Source organism: Leptinotarsa decemlineata, unplaced genomic scaffold, assembly GCF_025532065.1.
Source record: "Leptinotarsa decemlineata unplaced genomic scaffold, Ldec_3_MD MMD2_tig00026369_RagTag_RagTag, whole genome shotgun sequence".
NCBI lineage: Eukaryota > Metazoa > Arthropoda > Insecta > Coleoptera > Chrysomelidae > Leptinotarsa > Leptinotarsa decemlineata.
In genome coordinates this window covers 4,306,634-4,333,825 of record NW_027412709.1, presented here as the reverse complement: position 1 = coordinate 4,333,825, position 27,192 = coordinate 4,306,634, and the positions used below count along the sequence as shown (strand labels likewise).

Here is a 27,192-nt window from a genome sequence, read left to right as displayed (position 1 = left end):
ATGTTCATACGGTTTCCTTTATTGACTTGTTTTATGAGTTTGATGTTTTCTGGTGGGAGAAAGTTATGTTTGTTTTGTATGGCTATGAAAAAGAAGAAGACAAAAACCTAAACGGAGTATACAGCATATAATGATCGGACTGCAACAAATTCTGTATCGGCCATACCCAGAAAAAACTGATCCAAAGGTACGACGTGCACAAAAAAGCATACTTGAACCCATCAACATATAAATCAAACCTCGCCACACACGCCGTGTTTATTTTTTGTGTAATTGTCGGATTCAGTTTGTAAGTGATGTTGATGTTCAAGGGTTTGAAGATGTTTGCAAATTTATTGGTTTGGTGACCTATGAATGTGAATGCAGTCCATCTTTGTGTTTTTTATTTTGTAACGGTTTAAATTTCTGAATTCAGAAGAATCACTAGAGCCGCCCTGCCCTGTAGGTTCGTTATTTTATCAGCATATTGCTGGTATGGTGGGTTGTCTAGTAAGCAGGAGTAAATAAAACCGAGGAGATTTTCATGGTCAGAAATTAAAAACGATTCAGATCAGTATCTATCGTAAAGCCGACATGAAATCAAGGCTCTAGCTAGGGACCGTCCAAAACCTAAAAACATCTAAGGTCAGTCAAATCAGTCTATTCAATATTTTCATTTCCCATTCTTGAAATATCGATAGAGAATTCCATAACACATGTTTTCAGGTTTTTTGGACAAGAATAATAAGATCACCTATGAAAGATTCACGTCGAGCACTGTCAAACCTTTTAGGTATTCATTTTTTTGGTGGTAAAAAAAGCTTTCAAGGCATATTTATCTGGTAATGGGAGAAATTCTTCGGAAAAGCTATAGTTGCATCATACATATCATTCTTTGAGATATGAGGAGACACTCTAGAAAGTACCAACGGAGAGAAGTAGCAAGTCTAAGCCGTATAAGAAAAAATATAAAAAATGATGATAACCCGTGAGTAGAAGCCCTGACATTGTTGATATATTTTGTAGCGGTCTGAGTACTGAAAGCTACAGTTCATTCCTAAAATTTGAGTAGAGGATAGTTTTAAGCATTTTCCTTTTCTCTGTGCACCTAAGACAGCTGTTGATGGGGGTAATAATTATCGAGATTGATTGAAGTTAATCGAAAAGTAGATTCTGGATAAATTAAGATTCAGGCAGTTACTTTCAACTGCTCATTTGTTTCCTCATTTTCAATTCAAGTAAAGGTCTATCTCTGTCAGTTCAATACTCGAATCTTTTGATTCGATATTATTCCGAAGTAGAGTTCTCCAGTAGTAATATCGTGATCAAAACGGCCTATAGCGGCGTATTGATATAATGTTTCTTTAAACTTGATGTATATATATTTGCCTATTTTTTACATTAGTTCGTTGCAAATAACATATGAAAATCAATTTTTGAGTTATTACACAGTTGGTAGTGAAGTTTGTAAATATTTCTTTCTATATATCAATTTAATATAAATTTCAAACTTGGAGCTTCGTTGTTAACTTTTTGGTTATTTCTCCAACCCCTTCCCTGTTAAATCCGTTCAACTGGCGCCCCAGGGCTTACTTTTTTTCCATCTATTTCGAATGTAAAAAAAAACATATTTTCTTTACCCACGTCCAGCCCCGACAATAATCGACTAGCCTGGGCCGAACTACATTTTGATAATTACATAAATCACAAGGTAGGCTATAATCTGTTGGAGTAGTTTGATCCTTTTTCTGTATTTTTTATTTAATTTAATTTTCTAATTTATCTATTGTCTTTTGGGTATATCCGTTCTCGTTTGCTATTTGGTATATAATTTCCTTTTTTTGTTCCGGGCTTCATTGCAAAGTGACATCCTTAGCATTCTGTAGATGAATGCGTTATAGGCAGCCACATATATTATAAGACCGACACTCAAGGCACTCAGTATTTAACCATTTGAAAACAAGATTTATGTCTAGTACATGACCCCGCATGTCTGTTTGTAAGATATGAATTCGAATTCCGTAGTAATCAAGTTTTTGCAAGAGAAATTCATGTGAAACACAGTTGAACGAAGTTAAGGCACACATAGTTACTGCAGTAACCCAAACCTCCTCAAAACCATCTACTACATCCCCAAGTAACTCCTCAACTGCTTGAACTATTGATTTACAAGTCTGACACTAACGATTTTTTCATTGAAGATATTATTGATATTGGTCAGTAGTTCAAAGGAATACCTATGTGTCCGCTATTTCAAATACATCCGGGAAGGCTCCGAATGAGGAACAGATTGATTGGATTGCAAAGGGGCTCTGATAATATATCTGACATCTCATGTAGAATTTTACTGTTTAGTCCGGAAATTTGAGTTTGGAAGTTGCGGTAATTTTCATGTTCTAAGTTAAAATTACATTTTTCCTTTTGTTTCTTTAATGATTGATTAACATCCAACTATCCCTGTTTTTGTTGTCAGGTGAACAAATGTAATTATCATAAACGACTGTTTTTGTTGGCTCTACACACTTTCGGTATTTTCTCCAGAAAATTTTATAAGCCTGTTCATTCTTGTCAAAGTAAGTTGCATCACTGACAGTTTTCAAATTCGATAGAGTATTACGCATGTTTTACGAATCATCATTTGAAAATGGATAGTTTTTTGCTTTCAACCTTCTCAGCCATGGGAAAATATTCATCACATAGATCAACTGAAATGTTCAGAAAATATTCTCCCAAAGTATCAATATCAGAAGTGATATCGCATTTGAATGAAAAATCCTAGTTAAACCGCTGAAATTTTCTCTTCAACATGTTCAATGCTAATATTGAGAAATTACCTTTCAGCACCTTTATTGAGTTTTTAGAATTTTTTCCAAAAACTCAAGTGTACCAACTTCATAAAATGTATCTTCAACATTCGTAAGAATGAATATTACCGGAGTTTTTTCCAACACCAAATCGTTATTTTTACACCTCGACACGTGTTTCGATCACCAAGTGATGATCTTCAAGAGGAAGATAAAACTAATAACTACTCAAAACTAAAGCTACTTATACTAATCAGGTACATCATACAGGTAGGTAATCAGTAATACCACCCATACAAGTGTACCACCCTAAATTAATTTTACAATTGGCCTTTCTATTATTTACAATATGTCCTTATGTATGTTTAAATGTTACAGCTATATATAGAACAATTTTCAGCTATATAAAATTAGTTTCACGATATTGCCTATCTAAATATATTTACAATGTGTCTTTTTGTAGTAATCAGTAATCCCAACAATATTATTTCAACAAGCTATATAGTATGCTATTTGGTATTGGTCCGTTATCGTTATTCATAATATTATTATGTTTACTTATTTCCACACTCTCATAGGCATCTAGTTGCCTGTTGTTATTAACTTTCCTAACTAATCTTGAAGAACTGAAGTCTTTGGTATGGTTTTGTTGCAAAATATGATGGGCGACTGCTGATTTTTCAGGTCTTCCATATTTTAAGTGTGCTATGTGTTCCTTATATCTCACTCTAATAGATCTTTTTGTCTGTCCATAATATTTTGCATAGCAGTCCTTACATTCAATTTCGTAAATTCCAGACTTTTCCGAATTCTCGACTTTGTCTTTTGGACTTCCCAAAAGGTTCTGCAGTGTATGACTTGTTTTAAAAACCACCTTCATACCTAGTTCCTTGAAAATCTTTCCAAAGTTCTTCGTATATTGGTGGTATGGAACTGAGATGTATTTATCTTGGTTTTTGTCCTTTCTGAAAGTCGAGATTTCGTTCATTCTTAACCTAAACTTCTTTTTCCTAATTATGTTATCTACAATACCCCTCGGGAAACCGTTAGTGGCTGATATTTCCTGTATTGTACTATTTATTATTTCTCATCTTCACATTCGAAAAAATTTGTAATTTTGAAGATAATTGGAGGATGTTTCTTAAAAGGAGGATGTCCCAGAACTTTACGAACCGATATGGACACTGAAAATGAAGTAATGGAGAGGATTCAAAAAGCCTTTCATGAAGTATTTACTGAATCAACGAATCAACCATGTTTTTTGTATGGAAAAAGCATGCACAATCAAAGGATAGAATCTTGGTGGTCTATATTATGTAAACATAATGCACAATACTGGATGAATTTATTTCAAACCCTAATAGAAGACAATTTATTTGATGCATCATTTTCGGACAAGTCTCTGATTCAAATTTGTTTCATACCATTAGTACAAGTAAGAGATGAGTTGTTGTTAATGAATTTTTGATTATAATTTTCATTTCAGAGTGATCTTGATCAAGTATATTTTGAATGGAATATTCATAGAATACGGAAAACAAGAAATGTTATTGCTCCAGCAGGGAGAACAAGTATATTGTATGCGATGCCTTCCCTTTATGGAATTACAGATCACCTCATCAAGATTCCATCATTCGCTTTCAAACATTTTTTGTCGGAGTGTACATATCCCCGGACAGCCTGTGATGAAGATTTTTGGAAATTATCTTCAATTTTTATGAAAAAAATATTTACACAAGGTCCCTAAATCCTTATGCCATAATTGATTTATACATTTACTGGAGAAGAGAATTAATTATGTTATTTGAATAAATTTTAGATTGATAATTATGCATTGATATTATTCAGTACCTTTTTGAAAAAGTAAATGCTTTCCGCACGAGTAGGAGAAAGTTGACTTTGGCCAAAATATTAGTTTCTCATCATAGTAAATCAATCTGATCAGTAATATCCTTACTTCGTTATCAAAACTTATCTAAAATTCAGTTTTTCACTACAACTGACGAAATTTCTAGTGAAAATTCATTGATATTTTGAAAGAATACTCTACACATTCATATCTTAAACGTCATGTAGAAACACAGTTTGCAATGGCAACCAAATAATACTTTTGGTATATTCTTTGAAGAGATACAATGTTCATCAGATATTTTGGGTTGTCTCTACTCGTTTCGAAAAATCGTAGAGATCTAATGACGCAAAAAAATTAACTGGAACAGAATGGTTCCCGAAGGTTCAATCAAAAAATGAGTAGGCTCCGAATATGCAATGAAATCGGTTTCTGTCATATTTCTGCGTAAAAAACATACCACTATGAGGAGATTGAAGCACTGTCGAAATGATTCAAAAAGAATGTACAAATTCCGAGATAAAAGTCGAAATTACGAGATAAAAGTCGGAATTACGAGATAAAAGTCGAAATTACGAGATAAAAGTCGAAATTACGAGATAAAAGTAGAAATTACGAGTCGAAATTTCGACTTTAAAGTCGAAAGTATGGTGGATCAAATAAACAAATAACCTTTGGCCCTTCATAGTTCATACAAATAAAGTTGAAAAATATCAAAATCACCATATTTAGATTATCTATATAAAGCAATTATCGCACGATTAAATGATTTAGTTGAATGGTACAAAATTCTGCATGAAATTTGATACTGAGTATACTCACGTCAATAGATTTGTATACGATGTTTTCTCCAAAAAATATAACTACTGAAAATTTTACACCGTGACGACCATTACTACGACTTGGGTGTTGAAAAAAGACCCTGTAGTGGGAATTATTTACAATAATGCTATGAAAAACTTACCGGGATTATAGTCTGCTGATTTTATCGGTATGAGCCATATGAGAGGCATCGAATCATACAACACTTTTGGCAAAAGCTCTGCAAGCCTGTTCGTCTTTCGATCCCATCTTGCCCCATCGGTGAATAACCCATAAATATAGGCTCCATCTTGAGGGCTGACACTAGAAGTATCTGTTTGCAAAATTTCGAAATCAAATGTCAATTTGTCTATAGGAATAGTATATCTTCGAGCGAAGTTCTGCTTCACCCCCGTCAAGAATGCTTGGGTGAAGAAAAAACCGGATATCCAGTAGGTCATGGGTTTACCATCAAGAAACCACGTTTGTAGAAACTGAATTCGGTTTATAAAATCAGATACGTAGTTAGGGAGGTTTTTCAAACTGGGATATGAAACTCCCGCCCAGCTGGTAGGAATCTTACCGAGAAGCAGAGAGGACGAGAACGCTTCAATTGCTGGTGACATTGCAACAAGCCCTGTGAAAAAAAACTTGAATTGAAGCATTGATTATAATTTATATATTTCAAGGCTAAAATACTATTGCAAATTACTTATTTCAAGGAAACATTATTCCTATCGAGGAAGCTACGGTATTAGCGAAACGAAAATGTTTGTGGAAATTGTTCAATATTTAAGCTGAATTCTATTCTGAATAAAAACATTGGATCATTATTGTTAGAGTTGAATTCATAATAAAATTCTAAATTTTGTCGTTCTTTTTATTATAAGTATCTGCCTTCAATTATATTTTTCAAAAAATATACTAACAATAACTTTATTTTCTGGTGAATTCATTATTTTTATTTTTGATCGGGTGCTTATGTAGAGCGCAATTTGAATAAAAAGACGAAAAAGTTATTTTTCACGCCTAGGCATTGAGTATGTCATTTGTGTGATCGATAAATGTCACTTGAACTGACGTTTACTGCCAATCGCAAAGAAAACATAATTTTTAAATATTTTTTTGTAAATAAGACTCATTTTCGAAAAAATCTGAGAGCGAATCAAAGCTGACAATTTTTTCAATTTAGATTTCCAAATCATTATCGTCTATACTTTTGATTCCAAAATCATCAACATTACATTTTTTTGGTTTATTTATTTATATTTTAGTAATTTTATTTCATACACGACAAAACAGATCGAATGTCATTACTACATATTTGTTCCAAAAAAAAATGAAAAAACAGGTCGTTTTTCATTCCGTGGAGGATATTTTCCTATCATAACTTCAACTGTTGTACTTTCTTCCTCGCCCTTTGATCAATATCACTTTTAGAATTTAAACAGGAAAAATATTAAATGTAACTACTTTCTCCATTTAAATTCTGAAGGTGATGGTCACCAAGGTGCGGAGGAGAAGGTGTAATAGTTTAGGTTATGATAAAATGATTCAACCCTCGAAATGAAAATTAACCTGATATTTATTACACTAGGAAATGTAATGAGTAAAACACATCATAAAAAAGTAGATTTATAAGACTGATTTCTACGTAACTTTCATTTTAGCCCCCTCCTGCAAGAAAAACACTTCATATTTAAAATCATGATACTAGAGATAAGGAGAATGAATCCTGAAAAGCTAGTAAAAATTGAAAAAGTTTACATTATATGAATACAAAAATATAAAACTGTATCATTTCAAACTACAATAATTCACAGTAGATGATAATAATAATAAAAATATAGAATTTTTATACCACGGAAAAAAGATCTGCCACGCATGAGTATAAGCATGTCTCGAAACATTTTCTGACATTGTGGACCATTTCTGAATTTCCTTGATGACATTATTCTACACGTGAGAATACTTCCAGATTGAAAGTTACGTAGTCAACAGTCGCATGGATGAATTTCTCATAAAATTACTTTCATCACACTAAGTACTCAATACGTTTTCTATTCAAATGGTGATAGCCAGAGGACAGAAAAGGGGGTATAAAGATTGGGCTGTTATAGAAATATATCTTCTTTGAATTCAAAATTGACTTCTTTTGATTTTTATCTCAACAAATATGTCTTGAAGATATTCGATCTGTTTCGTTTTGGGTGCCACACACTGTATACCTTCTGCTTGATAATAATTAATATTTTTTTATATATTATTTTGGTTATGAAATCGAGAAAGGTTAATGCAGCCAAGCTGCTGGAAAATAATTCCATAAAAATCAAAAGATAAATAGATAAGTACTTTTTTATCATTCCCACATTGATTTCAATTCAAAAGCCACCGGTAGACAGCTGTTTCAGCCTGTTGGGCATTGTCAGTACCGGGAAGGCGGTCCTCGATTGAACACAAAATGTGAATAACCAAGAAAAGTAGTTAATAAAAACTAATGCGTAAACTCAAGTGAGACGTTAATTAATTTTTCAAGAAGTACCCTTCATATCTCCATATTGTGAATCGTAACAGAATAAAATATTCCAAAAAAGCTTCATAATAATCAAATAAGAGTTAGGACACATGAAGTCCTATGAAACTGATTTTTGAGTTGCCTCAACTGATTATATTGGCACCACTCTTAAATTCGATAATCCATAAACTCCAGTTTTCGAATATTTCCGTTATTCTGTTACTATGTCGCATCAAATGCAACATTGATGACTTTTATTTTGAACTAAAATATTCAAGATTGATGATTGACTGATAATAACAAAAAGTTATTGTTTTGTCAACTTTACCTAAATGTTTTTCGTACATATATGTGATGCATACAACTTCACGGATAATGTAAGTAGTTTTATCAAAACTTAAGCAATATGTGAACACACATATTTTACTTTCCTAGTTTCCCTTATGATAACAACCGAAAGTGTCGAAATATTCGAATTAATTTCTAATGAGTATTATTGTACACCTCTCACCTTGTATAGCCTTCTGCATATTCGAAAGACTCGCAACCATAACTCTCAATAGCTTATTAAACCTCTCCATTTCCTGAACGAGCACGGTATTCATAGACTCGGAGTATTCCACTGGGTATTTAGCATTGGCCGCCTCCATGTCGAATTTTTTCGGCAACTTCGACAACATATCTGAACACATCATCATCAGTTGCTTATCGGTCTCTCCGCTACCTCCAGCGGAAGTATCACCGTAAGCCTTGAGGACAGACGAAAGCATTAATTTTGAATTCTGCAGGTCCCTCGTTATGCCAGCGTTGGTATGTAAACCAAAAACTTCCGGAGGATGTATGGCCGGTAAGGAATTTATGTAGGCAATATATGCGGTGTATTCTATTTTTTCTGGGAGACCGTAGCACTTTCCAGCATCACTGAAGGAGTAGGATTTGTTAGACACCACTTCTGGGTTCAGATAGTCTCGCAAGATGGTAACTATAAGCCTACGATCCCAATCATCAGTTACCCTACCACCGTAGTTACATTCTCCAATCAGGTATGAAAGTGCTTCGTAAGGCTCTTCGCTCTCATTTATGAACATTTGTAATTGCTGGACTGATATGTCGAAGTCAGAGTCATTGAAACCTGAAAAAAGTTTATTGTAACTATTTGTTTGAAATGGCGTGTCACGGAACTTGATGTGACAAACCAAATTCTATGCGGGCGAAGCCGCGGGCAACAGGTAGTAATTTATATTTTCACTTTGAAGATACAGTAATGGAAAAAATATGCCAACTGCACTAAGTGATGAATAGTTTCGAGAATCGAATTATGTTACGTATACAGAAATTTCGCAAAACTAACACAACCGTCCACGACGTCTGCCCGTGTTCGGGTCGCGTTCTCGGCAATAGCGCTTCATTGCTTAGACCGCTCCTCTACCCCCGCGCATCGAATCCCGACGTCTCACAGTAGACGCGACACATAATGCATCACAGTTTACCTATATGGAATACATAAAAAGACAATTGTATCAATTTCTATAAAAATTTGACAGATATTCTAACATGAGAGGTAGATATATGCTATCGTGGACTTTTATTTAAAACTATTCAAGATAAAAAATCTTACAGTACATAATCTTCATGTAATGCCAATGGAAACGCGCGCCAAGATAGCTCTCAGGGAGCAAGAATTTTTCCGACTTACTTAATACTTATATTATATTCAAAATTACACAAAACCTTTGAAAATTGTAGACTCTATGTTATTCTGATGTATGAGCTGTATTTATGTAAAGTTTCATCTGAATCCGTTCAGTCGTTTAGGCGGAAAAAGCCATCCTCACAAACTTTCACATTTATAATATTAGTATAGATATAGATTAGTAAAGACAGTTTACACATTTTGGACTTTACTCCGATCATGACATCCACGCGTTGAGGGCAGTCGTTATTGGCTTCATCTGTCGTGATCGGAGAGAAAGTCCTCAGATTTAACTTGGTACAACTCTTCTATATAAGAAACAATATTGACATAAAATTCCACTTCGGATGCAATATCATTGTTCTGAAAATATGTTTTTTCAACTCCTAAACAGTTTCATTATTCAATAATCTCTTATTCTTGGTGAATTAATTGAAGGTGTTTGGAATATATTTAAATGTGTGATTGTGAGGTACCTCCAACAATTTAATGTTGTTTCGAGAATAACACAAAACACTTTCTGAAACAAGTAGTTTGTCTGATTGGAAATTTAAAAAATTTGTCCATCAAATGCGAATGATGAACTTTCCTTGCTCTATAAGGCTTTTTCTTTAAAATTTTCCGTACAGACGTAGTGGATATAGCCGAGTTATGAGCAAACACCCTCGGGTATACCTACTTCCTTGTTCTCATTTTTTATTTTCCACAAATACTAAATCAAATGAATGTCACTTTATCAGCTATAATATCCCAAGGACATTGATAACTAACGAAATAATTTTATCACAGTTTTCGAAAGCACGTTATTTGGTAACATCCCGACGCCGAAGGCGGAGGGATGTTACCTAAAATAACGTGCTTGAGGAAGTTGTGATAAAATTATGAGTTATTTATCAATGTTCGAGGGATATTCGGTGAGAAAATTTTTTGCAATTCGAACAAAATTATTTATTGAACACACAGTTATTAAAAGAACAATTCGTATAATGATATTCCGTTGATCTTGCTGTATTTGCCTCGGTTACTGCATAGGTGTTTCCACGCATACTATTGATTATTTGGTTATAATGTTCCTGATAAATGCTTTCCACCGTAGTGTGCGCTGGTCAGGCCCTATCCCCCGAAGCCCCGATACATTCGGGAGGGCGCGCCAGCATAATCAACCAATGACCACTCCCCACACCGTGGGTTAAGTGATCATTGGGTCCGAGAATCATGTGCCCTGAGCAAACGCAGTGAGCCAAGAATGACAGCCTTCTGCATCTGTGCGGCTAAGATTTCTGCCTTAGTGCGGCAAGCCGGTATGATTTTGAGATTCGAGAGTAGAGAAGACATCATTCCACCAAGGACTCCAATAATCAGAACGACCATCTTGACAGAGTGATCTGGATAGAGTCTGCGGAGTTCGAAGAGAAAATCTCGATATTTTATCCGTTTTTCCTCCTCTTTTCTGACGATATTCGTCTCGCCAGGAGCTGAAAACTCCACGACAAATATCGTTTTGGTCTGATGGTCGAGAAGGACTACATCAGGCTTATTAGCTTGTATGAGCCTGAGGGTGGGGAACGAATAGTTCCAATAAATTCGGCACTTCTCGTTCCCCACAACGGATTCAATATCCCCCGGAGCGTAGGGCAACACCGGTGTCTCGTCAATACCGTAAGAGTGCCGTAGATGGTAATATAGCACTCTTAGGGCCGCGTTATGTCGATGGATATAGGCCGAGACCGCATATGCTGGACATGCTGATAGCAAGTGCATTAGGGTCTCGGGCGCCTCGCGGCAGGCCCTGCACCTTGTGTCAGGAACCTCTATACCCATCACGCGACTGCGGTAGACTAAGGTGTTGAAGACACCATCCTGGCAAGCCGTGATGAACCCCTCAGTTTCCGACTTCAGCCCACTCGACCTGAGAAAAGCGAACGTCAGGCGCTTTGATAAGCCAAGGTCTTCAATGTTATTGAAGAAGACCCCATGCATCGGCTTATCCCTGTGTCTCCGCAGAAGTAAGGTGATCTCTGCGGCTTTTATCTGAGCTTTTTGCTGAACGGGTTCCAACTCGGTGACAGAGTTGTAGTCACCTCGTTCAGAGTCGAAAACTATACCGAGTTCATCAGCTGCTCGAGCAGCTGCCCTAAGGAGAAATGCTCCAATTCCTGCTCTCTCATGGTCACGGACCATGCAGAGAAGGGGATCCGAACTCCTGACGACTTTACAGGCTGTATCCAGTACCATTCTGTCATGTAGACACTCCAAACTCAAAAGTCCACGACCTCCCTGTTGTCGGGGGAAGTACAACCGTGGAACGGACGATTTGGGATGCAAACTCCTATAGAGATGCATCATTTTTCGGGTCCTTACGTCGAGTTGATACAGCTCCTCCCGAGTCCACTTCACTACTCCAAAGGAGTAGAGTAAGATTGGAACGGCAAGCATATTTGTTGCAGCTACTTTGTTCTTCCCCGACAGTTCCGATGACCAGATCTGTCGAAGTTTGTGCTGATACTTACCGCGGAGAGAGTTTTTCACTGCAGTTACCTCTTGTGAGTGGCGTTGTTCCACCCCGAGGTAAGTATACGTCTCTCCGGCATCCAGATGGTGTAGGATGCTTCCATCTACGAGCTGCAAATCCTCTCCGTAGTCCCCGCATCGTCCTCTTTTGAGATGAACCATTGCACATTTGTCTATCCCGAATTTCATACCGATAGCATGCGTGTACTCTTCCACCACCCTCAAGGACTGATAGAGATCCTTCTCTCCAGAGGCATAAAGTTTAAGATCATCCATATAAAACAGATGGGTGACCTTGTGCCTCCGGTTTCCGGGGGTGCCACAGTTATATCCTCGAGTCTTTCTGAGCGCAACGGATAATGGCAATAGTGAGATGCAGAATAGAAGGGGGCTGAGGGAATCACCCTGAAATACACCCCTTCTGAAAGTGACCCACCCTGTTTGAACTCTTGCTTGACCAGATGTTATGGTGAAGCGAGTTCGCCAAAGTGGTGTCAGTTGTTCAATGCATCTCACTATGTTGTCGGGTACCGCAAGGCATCTGAGCAAATGCAAGATGAGCTCATGCGAAATTGTATCAAATGCCTTACGGTAATCGATCCAGGCCATAGAGAGGTTACGCTTATATTGTATCGAGTCCTGCGTTACACATCTATCGATGAGCAGGTTCTCTTTACATCCAGCAACTCCTCTCTTCGACCCTCTCTGCTCATATATCCGTTCGAACACTCGGTCAACTGCGGTGAGTATTCGTGTGTATAAGATGCTTGTAAACAACTTATAACACGAATTCAAGCATGTTATCGGTCTGTAATTCTTAGGAATCGACAAATCTCCGCTTTTGGGGATAAGAACGGTCCGCCCCTCGACAAACCAATCCGGAATCGGCTGCTCTCCATCGAGCCACGAGTTGAAAACTCTGGCCAGATGGTGGTGGGTACTTGGTAGTTTTTTCCACCAATAAGTGTTCAGCCCATCTGGGCCTGGAGCAGCAAAGTTCTTGGAACCAACGAGGGCCCTTCGAACGTCATCCGGGGTTATCGGGTTGCGCAGTTCATTGGGCTCAGGCTGTCGAAGCTCTCTGTTGAAAGCTTCGAACTGCGCTAGGGCTGGAGTGTCTAAGTTGAGTGGCTGCGGGTGTTCATAGATATCCTTCCAGAAGGATTCCACCTGATCAGCGGTCGGCGGATTATCCACAACACGTGGAGGCTCTTGGAATAAGCGAGAAGGTTTCTCGCGGAACCTAAGGTTTTCCGCGATACTTCTCGCTCGCCTCACTAGTGACTTCTTAGCAGCCACTAGCATTCGTATCCTATCAAGGCAGTGCTGTTTGGTGGTCAGCAGCACGCCTTGGCTCAAAGTGTGATGGATACGTCGTAGATTGGCGGCTATTCGCCGCACTGCGGGCGTGAAAGGCCTGTTGGCTGCCCTGTAATCCATCACACATTGGATACGAGACGCGTGTTGTCTCGCCGACGTGATTTTAGCCTTCATCTTGTGTATACGCCGTTCAATCTTCCGAACCGCAAGACCGGGATTTCGTCCTTCCGATTCGGAAAGCGATTGGACGACGTTATACACGGCGGTGTTGATTTGCCAGATGTCAGCCTCTTCTGTTAGAACACTATGAACCTCCGCATCCAAACGAGCCAGTTCTTGTGGCTTCAGGGGCTTAATCCTGTGGAGCGCCCTGCGTGTTCTGATTGTCGTCTCCATTGGTGGTATGGTGCTGGTCTCCTCTCCAGCCGTGCCAACGGGTGGTAGAACTGCCACTTCCACCACTTCGTTAGCAGGCTGGAAAGGAGCTATATAGCCCTGCCGCCGAAGATAGGATACGTAATCCCTAAGGTTTTGGGCGGAAAAGGCGGCATGCTCCGGATGTGTTTCACACCACAGAGCATGCAATCTCGCCATGTACCCTCTTCGCGCGGGCTCACTACTCTCGTAGCAATGCATAAGGCTATCTCTTAGTTCATGCGTCCACTCAAAACGTCCGTTTTCATTGCCAGGGTTGTCATCAGTAGGCAAATCATCGTTTTGGGCCCCACCACCTTGCCTCTGACCCCTCCGAGCGGGTCGATTGTGGGGGCCCCTTCCTTGATTATTGGGAACCAAGTGTTGGGTCCACCGGGTGGTTAGCCCTGCGGACCCACGGCCGGCACCGGAGGTAGAATAGAGTTCTCCTTCCCGGGTGCGCCTGGGCTGCCGGTCCGGTTTTGCACCAGTTGCTCGGGTAAGTGGTGTCGCAACTCACCAAAGGCCAAGGGTGTTAGTGGCCATCCCTGCTTTATTCCTGATCAATATTCAAATAAGGTTTTATGGAATTTCCATTATTGTGCCCAGTAATTTTCACCAATTGCTGTTCTTGAACTCCACTCTTAGCTAGTTGACTGACTGCAGTTGCTCTGGAGTGATTGGTTATTTTCCTCTGTTTCGTATCCAAGCCAATTACTTCAGCAGAAGATTTCGTCCATCCGTTGATTATATTTCTACCCAGAGGCATATTGTCATACCAGTTATCGCTTACTGTCTTCCAGTGACGATTTGGCCTTAAAAATAGTCTATTTGTCTTGATATTTGTGCCTCGTTTTGATAATAATTTAATGAATAATCTGACAGGACAAGCATTGTTATCACTATTTTGAACTAACCATTTGCTAGAGGCGCAGTTCTTTGAACCCCCTTGGCAGGTTTTACTGAAAATTGGATTATATTCTATCCTATTAGTTGGAGATCCATTGTTGTCCTTTTCGATATGAAAATAATCAACTAAGCAAGCAGCACCTTCACCACCTCTCCAAGCCAATTCCACCGCTGCTATGTGATAAAATTTGCATAGGAGTCCTATAGGGGTATTTTCATCCCAAAAGTTTATAATTTTACTCATTTCATTTGAAGTTAATGGTACTGAGCTTGTTTTGCGTTTAGTGGGATCTGTTTGTAAATTTCTTCGTGCTGCGTCACGTGCATTCCGCGCTTGTTTGAATGCAACACTTTTAAAGGGGTCTAGCATGATATTATACTCCTTGTAATACTTTTCTTGTAATAATTTGCTTGTTATATTCCATACGGTTTTAACAGTAGCCTCCTTAAACTCTGTGCTATCCTTTTTTCTCATATTAATCGCCCAATCCTTGAGTATTAATGCAAGCTCTTCGAGAGTACGATTTCCATCCAATTCATATTTTCTGGCGTCACAAAACTCCATAAATATTTTCCAAGTGTATTTTTTACTATTGACAGTATTTTTTGGTGTATTTTCTTCAATGATTTTGTCAATTGCCGCATCATTTTGAACACCAAAGCGAGGAAGTGACATTTTCGAAATAAATTGAATTACTGAAATGTCAAACAACTTTATTGTGTTGGTTGCTTAGCAATGTCATGACATAAGTGATAACTACCCGTGAAAACTATCCATGGGTAGTTATCAGTGTAATGATGGTTTCATTGGTTATTTCGACACACATGACTAGAAATAGACAAATTTGATAGGATAATTTTTTGGCAAAAAATTTTCATTATAATAAACCTTTTTTGAACTCTCCTAACACGTCGATTTCGTAAATTATTTTCGATACGTTGAGAATATATATGATTGGGTTATCGTCGTTCAGGATACATTGTCAGAGATTTGGTAGCATTTCTCAAATATCTCGAACAAAAACCATGTCACTTTTTCGTCATTGAAAAAATTCATGTTTCTCCCTTAAAATCGCTCAACGATTTTAATAACTTTTATTTTGTGTGTGACAATTAACTTGACATTCACATTCATATATTTCATGGCTTATCATGTTTCTCGTGAATATCGTCTTTGACTTCTTTGATACAATTTTATCATAAATCAATTATTGTTGATATACACATTTTCTGAACAGAAATATTTGGCTAGCTACAAATTTTCAAAATACATTTGGAAATTATGAATAGCTTGGTATTGATACAAAGATTATTGGTCTCTTTTTCAAGACAACCCTGACAAAAGTCTATTTGGATTTCAGTGAATATAAATATTTAAGAAATCGATGAACGACATCACCGATGGGCAAACTTTGTTTGGATTTCAGTAACATTCGGAAATTCGACCTCTTAATAAAAAAATTATGGAATACTGATGATGTTTTGCTGGAAAAAACATTGGAAAATACACATCAATGAATTTGTAATTACAACGACTACCAAAACGTATGAAAAAAATACAGGTCCTTATTTAAAAAAATATATTATTGATGGATTTCTATGAACGAAACGTCATATTGGAAAATAAGTCGAGCCAGATTATAAAAAATATTTAATAAAGACAAAAGTTCACCTGTCATTTTTTTATATTATTGAAAATGGAGGCGGTAGAGCAATAAAATAAAATTATTATTCTCAGTTTTTTGCAAATATCTTAAAAACGGTTGGTGAACTTATCGATCTGTGTATACCGTTTCTAAAAAGGTGACTTTTGTTCTATTCGACCGTCCTTGTAGGACCTACCATTTCCGAGATAGCAATAGTGGTATCAGTTGAAAAACGGCCTGTAGGTATATAAGAAGGGCTCCAAATTGAATGTATTTTTTTGACCAATTTTAGAAAATCAGAGGTTGAAAAAAAATTGTTACTTAACAGATGTCAAACTTTTTTGTAAATAAAAAAAATCCCAAGAAACTTAATAAGGGCGGAGATTTATTTTTGGTGTTAAATTGAAAGAATTATTAATGGAGGTAGTTGAAACTAGGTAGTGAATTTCCTCTTCTTTCAAAATATTTTTCGTAATCATTAAAAATAACTTGATGAATTCTGACGTTTTTTGCCGTGGGTTTACCAATAATTGACTACACTGAACAAATAATCAAACTCAACTTCATTACAAAACACTAAAACTTCAACTATTATTCAACTGTCTATCATCTTATAATATCGCTTTGCACCGTACTGTCCGCGAAAGTTGACAACATCGATATGCTCGTTTATATAAGGCAAACGAACTATCCCGAAACCGGTGGAGAATTCCTTAGAAATCTATGGAGGCCGGTAGAAAATTAGCCGGAATTCCATCAAAACGGCGCAAACATCAAACAACAACGAAACACCGGCTGAGCTACCTTGGCCAGGTTACAGTTGTTTTACGACAGCCAGCGGCGGCCGCGTTATCTTTTTTTTTAAGGGGTTGATTCACAACGGGTTTGAAGGCCGTGCATTTTTGGAATTTCTTCCTGACGTTTCGCTGGCGCGAGTGGCAAGCCGGAAAATAGTAGTATTGATACATTCTATTTTTTGTCTTGATTTGTTAATAACAATTGCTTTAATTTTTTACTGTAGAAACATCAAAAAACTCATTTTTCAATCTACCATTTTGAATCCAATGAGCTTTCATATTTCAGGAGCTTCTACTTTCACCCCAATTCAAAATCACTTCTAGATCTTCATTAAGATATGCAACCTTCTGCTGTGCCTCCGTAGACGATGCCCTGGAATCCAAATGGAATGACGAGACAAAAGTGCTGTCGACAGCAAAGCAATACATTGATTTTTTTTTCAATAAGTGATATACAGTGAAAAAAGGGTTGGAGACAATATGGATCCCTGGGAACATTAGTGTTAATAGTGAAAGTATTCATCGACGGCCACTTGCAGGGAATGTTCTTTCAGGAAGCTAAAGAGCCATACACAAAAATGATCCAACAAAAGCCATATCATCGAAGTTTGGCCAGCAAACCCTCATGCCATACATGGTCAAAGGCCTTAGAAATATCAAGCGCAACAGCTCTTGATTCTCCATGTTTCTCGATTGCGTTATTCCAAATATGGGTTGTTACGGGCGAATTTTGCACTAGTTCCATGTCAATATTAAAAGGAAAATATATCGGGTACGCCACTGAGCGTTGTTTATAGTTGAGATCTTTATCCCTGTGCGATTCGTACTCGAAGCTCTGACTATTTTCTTGCTGAGATGTGGTGGATTTTGGCCATATAAATACCGTAGGTATTCCGTTCGGAATTACCTTTATTCAAGGCCGACTATTTCGCTGAACGCGGAAGTAGAGTGTCACCTCTGGTAGTTTAATCGACCTGTCATCACTGTCACCGATCTGTTTAGTTCTGGAATGACTACTTTGTCAATTGTCTTTTCTCTTGATTGTGGAGTTTGATGAATAAGGTGGTGCGTGATCCGAAGTATCTTGCAGCAATTTTTGCATCCATTCTGGGATTTCGAGATTTTCGGACTCGGCGATTTCTGGCGTTGTTTAGTGGTTGTCTGAAACCTATATTTTTGTCGAGACGCAGAAATCCCTTCGGCAATTCGCCGGATTTATAAAGCACCGATAAGAGGTTATGTTCTATCAGATGGAGGTGTACCTACATGAATCGTATTTATTTTAAGGCCTGATTATTCATATGTTTGGACCATCTCCACCGCCCACTTCCGTTGAAACCAGGTTGTTGTTGGATTCTTTCTTCACTGGGACCAAATCAATTACCATCTGTTAGTGGAAACACCCTCAACTGAGAGGTTTGTAAATGCACATATGAATTTTATTTGTTCTACCGCGTATATTTTTATATGTTCACTCTTTAGGGTGTTTGACTCCGGCTGAGCCATCGACTGTGAAGGCCCATAGAACCGCCAGCTTGGGTTTCGTTTTCCTCATCAGTTCTCTTCATTGGATTCTTCCACTCTTGTGCCTCTATGTGGTCAACTATTCCGTATAAGACACCACCGGTGTGGTAGTCTCTTAAGCGAGAGCAGCTCTTAGCCATTACAACAGACTGAAGACCGTCCTAGACTCTTTCGGAGCTGACTGCAGCCATCGTAGCAACCCTAATAACCCGGAAGGAGGGTGTTCAAACAGCTAAGATATTTCTTTAGATATTTATTCAAATGTTTCTGGGATATTCATTTATATGTTGATTATTATTCAGTAAGATTATTATCATTATTTGGGTACTCTGAAGTGACGTCACAAATCAGCATCCCCTACATTCACAACTGTCAATATTATTTGCTTTGCATCAGTAGTTCTGATACTAATACTTTTTCAGCCCATATTCTGGGAGTTCAACCACAATTAATTTAAGATTCTGTCGGGGTATTCTGTACCTTTCGTATTGTGCTTTTCCATACAAATATACATGTTTGTTTAAATTAATGTTGAATATTTCTTTACCATCTGATATTTCCCCAGTGCTGAAGCTGAATCTTTTTTCCAGATATTTGTATAAAGACATATTTGAGATTATTTATAATTGAAATTTTACTGATATAATGCAGTAGGGGGTTCCTTAGTTATCAAGGCAGTTTTTTTTGCCAAAATTACGTGGCGCGAGAAAGAAAAACCATTTTTTTTTATTATTATTAATCGAACCTACGACTACTGACCTAGCTGGGTAACTTGTTAGTGGTGCTTCATTGCATCCCTCTACTGCTAGTATTTTAAAATTATCATTCGGCAAAATACACCCTAGCAGGGTGACATACGATCGCCTGTAGATCTTTGTTTTCTAAAGTCATATTGATGATCGCTCCAGATGTTGAAGCCTATCCAACATTTGAGGATATGGTGGTTTACGACTTTCTCCATGATTTTTGATATCACTGATAGCAAAGTGACTTGTCTATAGTTTTTTTGAAGATTTTTTTATGATGCACTGTTTGGAACCTTTGGTGTAGTAATGAATGTTACTGGAGTTTTTTCCTAACACCAAATCGCTATTTTTAACACCTCGACACGTGTTTCGATCACCAAGTGAGCATCTTCAAGAGAAAGATCAAACTAGAAACTATCGCGAAGCTAACGCTATTTATGCTATATAGATATACCCTACAGGTGTACCACCCATACAGCCATGCACATGGTTTTCTTCAAGAATGTTGAATACATTGGCTCATCCAAGAACTTGACTTTCAGTTTCCTTGGGTCAAGTGGGCTGAAGTTGGAAACCGAGTGACTCATCATGGCCTAGAGGATAATGTTTTCAACACCCTGCTCTATCGTATTTGAGTAATTTCTGTAGAAGTTCTTGACGCTGCAAGGTTTGCCACGAGACGCTTGAAATACTGGCGTGAGCCTTGGCATAAAAGTACCCTGTTCACATCATTGAAAATGGAATAATCATTCCAGAGGGATACATTGATAAATTATATGTAGCTGAAACATTAACGTATGCAAACAATTTCAGTAACTGAGAATGAACCTTTTTTATTCTCGTAAACGAATGAAGAATACTTTGCCAATAATTGATAACCATGTAGCTATGACTGAAATAACAAATGAAGTTATTGATGATTATCAGGAATTTTGAAACAACTCCAGATATAGAAATTGTATTAAAAACAAGTTTTGTTCGCTTCAAGGGATTGTTCTTCAAATAATATAAAAACACTTTTTATAACTATAGAAATTTGGGAATTATTCAGGAAATCGTGAATGTTAATGATGATTATAACAATAGGGTTATCATTTATTTCATAGAGGTGATCTTGAGAATTTCCTAAGGATTATGGAAGAGAACATGCATGATATTATGATATTGGTATTGAATTCGAAGTAGGATTTGAGGATTATGAAGAGCATGCGCTTGCAGACGAAAACATCTTTCATCTTTTCGATGGATATGTAGAGATGTATATATATTTTGGAGTGAGACGACGCAATTCCACATAGAGCACTTCTAGGTTTTTCTGCATCCCAAGTTATACGTTCCTCCGAGATAAAACTTGTTCAAAAAAACCCAAATGAAAGCCTCAGGAGTCAATTCACTTGAATTATCCTAGAACCTAACTTGTGCCGTCTTCAGGTCAAATAGGGTGAGTCGACAACTAATGGAATCCATCATGGCCTTTTAGAGTAGTGTCTTCATCACCAACACTTCGAAATATATGAGTGTCAAAAGTGTCCCTTCAAGATTATTGAACTATGATTGCAAATATGTTGAAGGTCATCTGAAAATTTCTCAATGATTTACATAGTATTCGTGGCAAAATATCTCTAATATTTTTCATGAAGCTCTTCTAATGTTTATTGAACGAATCGAATATTAGAATTTATTCAAATGAAAGTGTTAATCCCCTGGCTAATACCATGAAGAGCGTTGGATTATATCCAACAGGTGTCAGTGCAGAAATCTTCACAGAAGTATTTCCTGCTCATACTGTTGGCGATACAATTGCTGGAATCGATTTTCAATTTGTTACGTTTCAATTTAGCACTAGATCAAACTGCTCTTATGTGACCTTTCAAAACACTACGTTACCTTTTAAGATCTTTATTCAAAGGATATTAACAATGTAATTAAGTTACAAGTAGATTTTATTCATTTAACATCATAGTAATGGGAATCTTCCGTTCCATAGAAAACCATACCTGAAATGTACAAGAATAAATGTATGCTCCCTGACTAACTGCTTTGACCAGTACTTACGCATTCTCCTGTCGCCAATCGACGTTGGAGATCCGAAATTCCTCGCTAGGTTGAACTAGTTGTTATTGTTTGTTTCTCAGATTTCTTCACCTATCATTTTTTTAGCCGTTGTCTGCCTTATTCTCTATACCTTTCCGAGAATATTTCTTGCATAGATTGTTATTCATCACTTCCAGAAGGATTACTACATATTAGAGTCATATCGCCTGAAAAACAATATTAGTTAGCTCTGGGTTTCTGAATACTATTTGATATTTTCGATAAATATTCTGCATAATATGAATGCTCTAATATTTGTACTGAAAGGGAAGGATGTGGCGACTTACCTTATATGTTTCTATTCCATCGCATGAATAAGGATTGGTAAATAGTTGAAAATAGGTTGGAGTGCACACTTTTGTAAACATTCTATTTATTACAAGGTTAAGAGACAGCTGTTGGTTGACATCCGCCGAACTTTCGTAGTGTCGTTCCGACGAACTACCCCGAACTAGTTCTACAGTTGTTCACGGGTGGAGGATTTATCGGCTACTCAAGTTGTCAAGGGTTGTTTTAGGGTTGCATTGCTTTGAGAAGGAGTTTTGATGGGTCATGGACTTCTTGATATTGACTCAAGTGGCTGTGGAGGAATTGATAAATGTATGATGTTGTGCACAGCGCCCCCTTGGTGCTTGTAGTATAGATTGGACGCACTGTGGCAACAACTGGTTAGCTGTCAGATGTGGCAGTGTCTTAGTATTCGGAAGTTAGCCTTCGATGAGATTGGTTCGGAGTTCAAAGCGTACCATCAGACTGATTGTAGGATATATTTGGTTGTATTTGTGCCATCCTTCACGGGGATTATTTCTACAAGGCAGGATTGTATAGTGGAAGACTGATTGGTCATTTTGGTGTGGATATTTGCAGTCTGAAACTTAAGCTCTTTTGAGGATTTGTGGTGGTTACCGAACTCGTGCCAGGTGGAAGGATTTCCGAAATTAGGTATGTCTGAATCACTGTCGCATCTCTCATGTGGTCTTAGCTATGATATCACCTCTTCAATTCTACAACCTTCGTTTCTCGTCTCTAGATTCATAAGAAACAGAAGGCCCTCAGTCACTCATCAAGTCCCAGTAGGACTTCCGTGCAGAGCACCGCACACGAAGAAACGTATAGAAAACCCCTTGGCCAGGGTTAGAATTTTACCATTAAATGTGTTTTTGATGATTTTAGTAATTTCTGATTCCATCGTTATATCTCAACTGAATATTAGTATTGAAGAGAGGTTTCAACACTCATTCAATTTTCTTGATTTTTACGGGTCATATGGTTATACAGGGCACCCAAAAATATACTCTTGTTATCTTGCTACTTTGCTTAATGAAAATATACCAGGGGTATTGATTAGTCAAATAGTCCCTATTGAATGGGGGTTGAATCTCACCTTGTTTTTATCTGATTCTGATTGAGAATTTTCTTCCGTAGGGTTTTTTTTTCCTGTTTTTTTTCCTGTCTTTTTTTTCCTGTTTTTCCTGTTTTCCGGTTTTCTTGGTTTCCTGTTTTCCTTTTTTCTTCTTCTTTCCTTTTTTATTTATCTTTCTGGATCTTATTTGGTGATCCATTACTGGTCCAGCTTGTCGTGCCCTACAGGGTGATCTATCTTGGTGGTGCTACAGGGTGATCCATCTCCGCCGTACTACAGGGTGATCCATCTCAGCAGTACTACAGGGTGATCCACTTCCGTCGAACCACGGGGTAGCCTAACACCATATACCGGGTGGCCCAAAAGGAGCACGCAAGTTATAATTGATTTAATTTAAAATTTGTGATATACTGAGATATTTGAATAAGTGTTGCCCTTCTGTTTATTGATACCTGTTTGATATAGTGTTTGTTTATCGTTTATTGATTAAGAGTTTGTTTATTGATACCTGATAAATATAGATATTTGTGAAACGGAAATTGAGGTATTTTCGTCCTTTCACGATTGCTTGTTGACACCGATGCGCCTGCGCCTGAGCTCACGCGACGCAAACGAATTTGTCTTACCATCCGATACTAGTATTTACGATTTCACCTACTCAATTTTCGTGGTAGTTTTACTCGACGTATTGTAGTTTTTTTGAGCGTCGTTACTACCGTAATTTATGGCTGATTGAATTCGTGGTATATACACCGCGCTCTTGTATTGACATTTGAACATCGCGTAGTAGTGTGAATATTGCATTGTTGTCTTAGAAGCGTTGTTGGTTAATCCATGTAAGTTAGGATTACTGAATAAATCATATTGGGGATCTTTATCTTTTATTTCCAATATTAATTGGTAAGTTATTGATATTGTGAGTTACTTAGGGTATCTGGAGGATTAAATTTACCTGGCGCCCATTAAGATCTATTTGAAATTTGCTAAGTTGTTTAACCCACTCCCGTCTCCACTGTTTAGCTTAGCCGCGGATACCCATCTGTCTTATTTGTTACCGACAGATGATTTAGTCTCCTCTTGTGGTTTGTGAGGTGACAAATTATAGGAATGGGCACACTTACAGACCGGTTTTGGGCTATTTGGCCTCTCGTCAGTGCAAGGTAGTGACCATCATCAACCCAAAGTTGATGATATTCCTTTGTGGTATTAGCCAGGGGAATTGTTTTCTGATAGGTGTCACTCCATTAACCTACAGTGCAAATAAGTCGAGACTATCCTGAACAAATTGTTCTTTCAGTCAATTTGATTTACGAATAGATTTGGGAAGCTGAATACACTCATTAGAATAAATCCAAAAATTTGTATCAAAGTGTATAAATACAAAACTCTTCGATTCATTCAATTTGAATTACAGCCAGTCTCTAAGTATGCACACTGAATATATGTGAAAGACCAATTTTGTTGTTTGAATTATTTCATTCTTTCCGAATGTTTATGTATGTGAATACTGTGTGTATCATTGCGAATTAGCAATAATTCAAAACAAAGATTAGATCAGTAAAATTCAATATCCCAAAAATTCAACGAACCAACTCTTAATGTTTTTGATGAGGATGAAAATGAAGGAAATGTACAAAGTTCTGCAGATTAAATAGCCAAATTTGTGGAAAGACATTCTTCAGTCCACAAAATATTGTCAAAACGTTATAACACTTTGTATACATTTTCTCTCCATCGAACTTTTTTGTATAACTGTGATCCGGTGATCCGTAGATGTACGACTTATATTGTTCGGACACACCTGAAAGTCAAATTATGACTCAGATTGAACGTTTGATTTTCTTCGCAATCAAACCCCATTGAACCCTCTTTCAACTTGAAGAGACAGGCGTGAAATGAAGACTCACTACCACAAACTGAAAACAGTCGATTAACAATTTCACACCGTTTTATCATTAGAAAACCCGAAATCCACTCTTCCACGTCAGAGCAGATATCGATATTACCAATAATAAATGCATGCTTGCATTTTATCAACAATCTAATGAATCTAATCTAATGAACAATGAATGTTGAGTGAGTGTTATACGAAATTTCAACACTGTGAACATACCATATGGAATATTCCACCCAAGTGGCCCGAAAGTTCTTCTCTCCTGTATGCATGCATGGAAAAACGCCAAGCCGTACAATAGCCTCGCAAACATCTCTTCATGCCCCATGCAGCCTTCGTAGAATTCAGGATTCTTAACAGGATCGCTGATATACGACTTAAGAAGATTATTCTGCAATCCCGTTGGAGGTTCATTAGTCATTTTAACTCCCTTCTGGAGGAGAGTAACCGGGAATTTTCCTGAAGGATAGCTGGTGAGCCATAAGCGGAACTGGTCATGTGTTGTAGCGTAATCAAGGTTATCGAAAATTTTCTCCAAGGTGGGCATCCAAGATGTGGCTAAATGGCAGTTCTGAAGGCACACCCAAAGGCCTTCTTCCTGGCCCTCTTCTATGAGAGCTTGAGCCATTGGCCCTTGACCTATGGAATTTCATAACATTTTGAATAGATTATAGTAATATGAATACAGTGTTATTCTTGACGAGCTTCGATCATACTTTTGATAATTATAATACAAAATAAAGATGATACTCAAAGATCACGAACCACTTATATAATGATGTAATGATGCTGGTGGCCATATTAATGAAAGTTCACTGTACAATAGACAGACTCATCAATAAATGAATTCAAAATATCATAACACAAAATTTATAATTGTTAGATATCCATTTACAACACACGCACATATTCAATGTGTGTTTTTGATTTGCTCTGTAGCCAATTTTCTCAAGTTTAACATTTCAATCCTTCTGCACCTGTTCTTACTATAATTGACTAATTCCCATAATTCCGTAAATCCCATCTCATACTCAAAAAACAATATCGATATTGAACTTGAAGTACCTCTTTTGATATAACCTGACATTTTCATGCAAATTTGTAATTTATGTTCTATTTTGTCAAAACGTCCAATCGAAAGTGGACAAAAATCACCCTGTATGTATCATATAAGACTCCCAAATTACCTTGTCCCAAAGATATCGATCTGAATCTTTCGCTCATCTTTTTTTCTCCTGCAAACTTTACCAGAGCTGCCATGGGATCCGTTCCAGGAGATAGAATGAAAATCAACGGACATAAACTATACGAGTCGTCATAAGATACACTAATATTGAAGGGGGGAGGTCTGATGAATCTTTCGTCCATTTCGTTCTTAACAAAACTGGTGACAGACGTTATAAGCTTGTCTGGTCTAAGCATTCTTATTACTAACAGCCGCCTGAAGGTATTCAAAGATTCTTGAAAATATTTGGGCATCACGAAATCATCTTGAAAATCGTCGTATATTTTTTTCCAATAGGATTCGTCAGATTTTATCGATGATGAAAAACCTTTGAAGACTGAAAGATCTTCCACCCTGCATATTTCATTCCACGATTCATCTGGTAACCAGTGCGAACATGGATTCTTCAAGGTATTTTCCACGCCCACTCCACCTACGATTTATTCGAAAAAAATATTGAATGTTTTCAAAACTTCAATAGCGATGGAAACTGTATTATTGAAAAATGTATATATTTATAAATTGAACGTGTACTCTTTCCTGTATTTCCTTATTAAGAGTGAAAAATATTTCACAATTAAATTTACAGAACATAGAAATGTACAGAATCATTAAACAAAACAGCTCAATTATCGCTCAGAAAAATCACATATCTGCATTTCCCAGATAATTCATATTTCACAAAAAATAATTGGGTATAATGGCAAAATTTGAACTGGCATTTAAGAATCATTTGTATTAATTTACAGCATAGCTCTTTGTTTCTGTTATTATTATATAAACCAATTCTGAAAGAGCTCCTTTTGAAGTGATGAATTTATATGTGGATATTTCTTGTATACATTACTTGTCCAAACTATTCAGAAATTAAAAATATATTCAAAAATTAACAAAGTAAAAAAAAAATCAATTTAGTATGGTCAATTACAGAAATAGTTCTCATTAAGGGTACGAGAAATTGTCCGCAAACTAGAGATTTCTGTGAAATCTATCAGACATATTTCAAAAAACAAATACAAAAGGAGACTATGATTTACGAAGTGGTTAAGACGTAGAAATAGGGAGGTTGGAAATATTTGTGAAAAAATTATACGAACCAATCAAAATC

The 27,192-nt window shown here is 37.2% G+C and overlaps 1 protein-coding gene and 2 long non-coding RNA genes across 4 annotated transcripts in view; 1 reads left to right on the top strand and 2 right to left on the bottom strand.

Annotated features, from left to right (window-relative positions):
- Dhc62B (Dynein heavy chain at 62B) overlaps positions 1-27,192 on the bottom strand; it is a 123,007-nt gene that overhangs the window by 2,801 nt on the left and 93,014 nt on the right. Inside the window, exons 27-30 of the mRNA XM_074185272.1 lie at positions 26,047-26,517; positions 25,079-25,498; positions 8,460-9,080; positions 5,597-6,070 (exon numbers count right to left, since the gene is read on the bottom strand). Of these exons, the coding sequence (XP_074041373.1) occupies positions 5,597-6,070; positions 8,460-9,080; positions 25,079-25,498; positions 26,047-26,517 (1,986 nt within the window). The remainder of the gene's footprint in view (positions 1-5,596; positions 6,071-8,459; positions 9,081-25,078; positions 25,499-26,046; positions 26,518-27,192) is intronic.
- Positions 97-4,783, top strand: LOC141486759 (uncharacterized). 2 transcript variants are annotated; one of them, XR_012468018.1, is made up of 4 exons: positions 97-624; positions 706-967; positions 3,907-4,218; positions 4,270-4,783. It is a non-coding gene; the product is annotated as an uncharacterized lncRNA (long non-coding RNA). The 2 variants fall into 2 exon arrangements; XR_012468017.1 differs by having other exon boundaries at positions 99-624; positions 3,932-4,218; positions 4,270-4,781.
- Positions 21,336-22,148, bottom strand: LOC141486760 (uncharacterized). The gene is made up of 3 exons (XR_012468019.1): positions 21,890-22,148; positions 21,564-21,769; positions 21,336-21,505 (listed from the first exon to the last, which is right to left on the bottom strand). It is a non-coding gene; the product is annotated as an uncharacterized lncRNA (long non-coding RNA).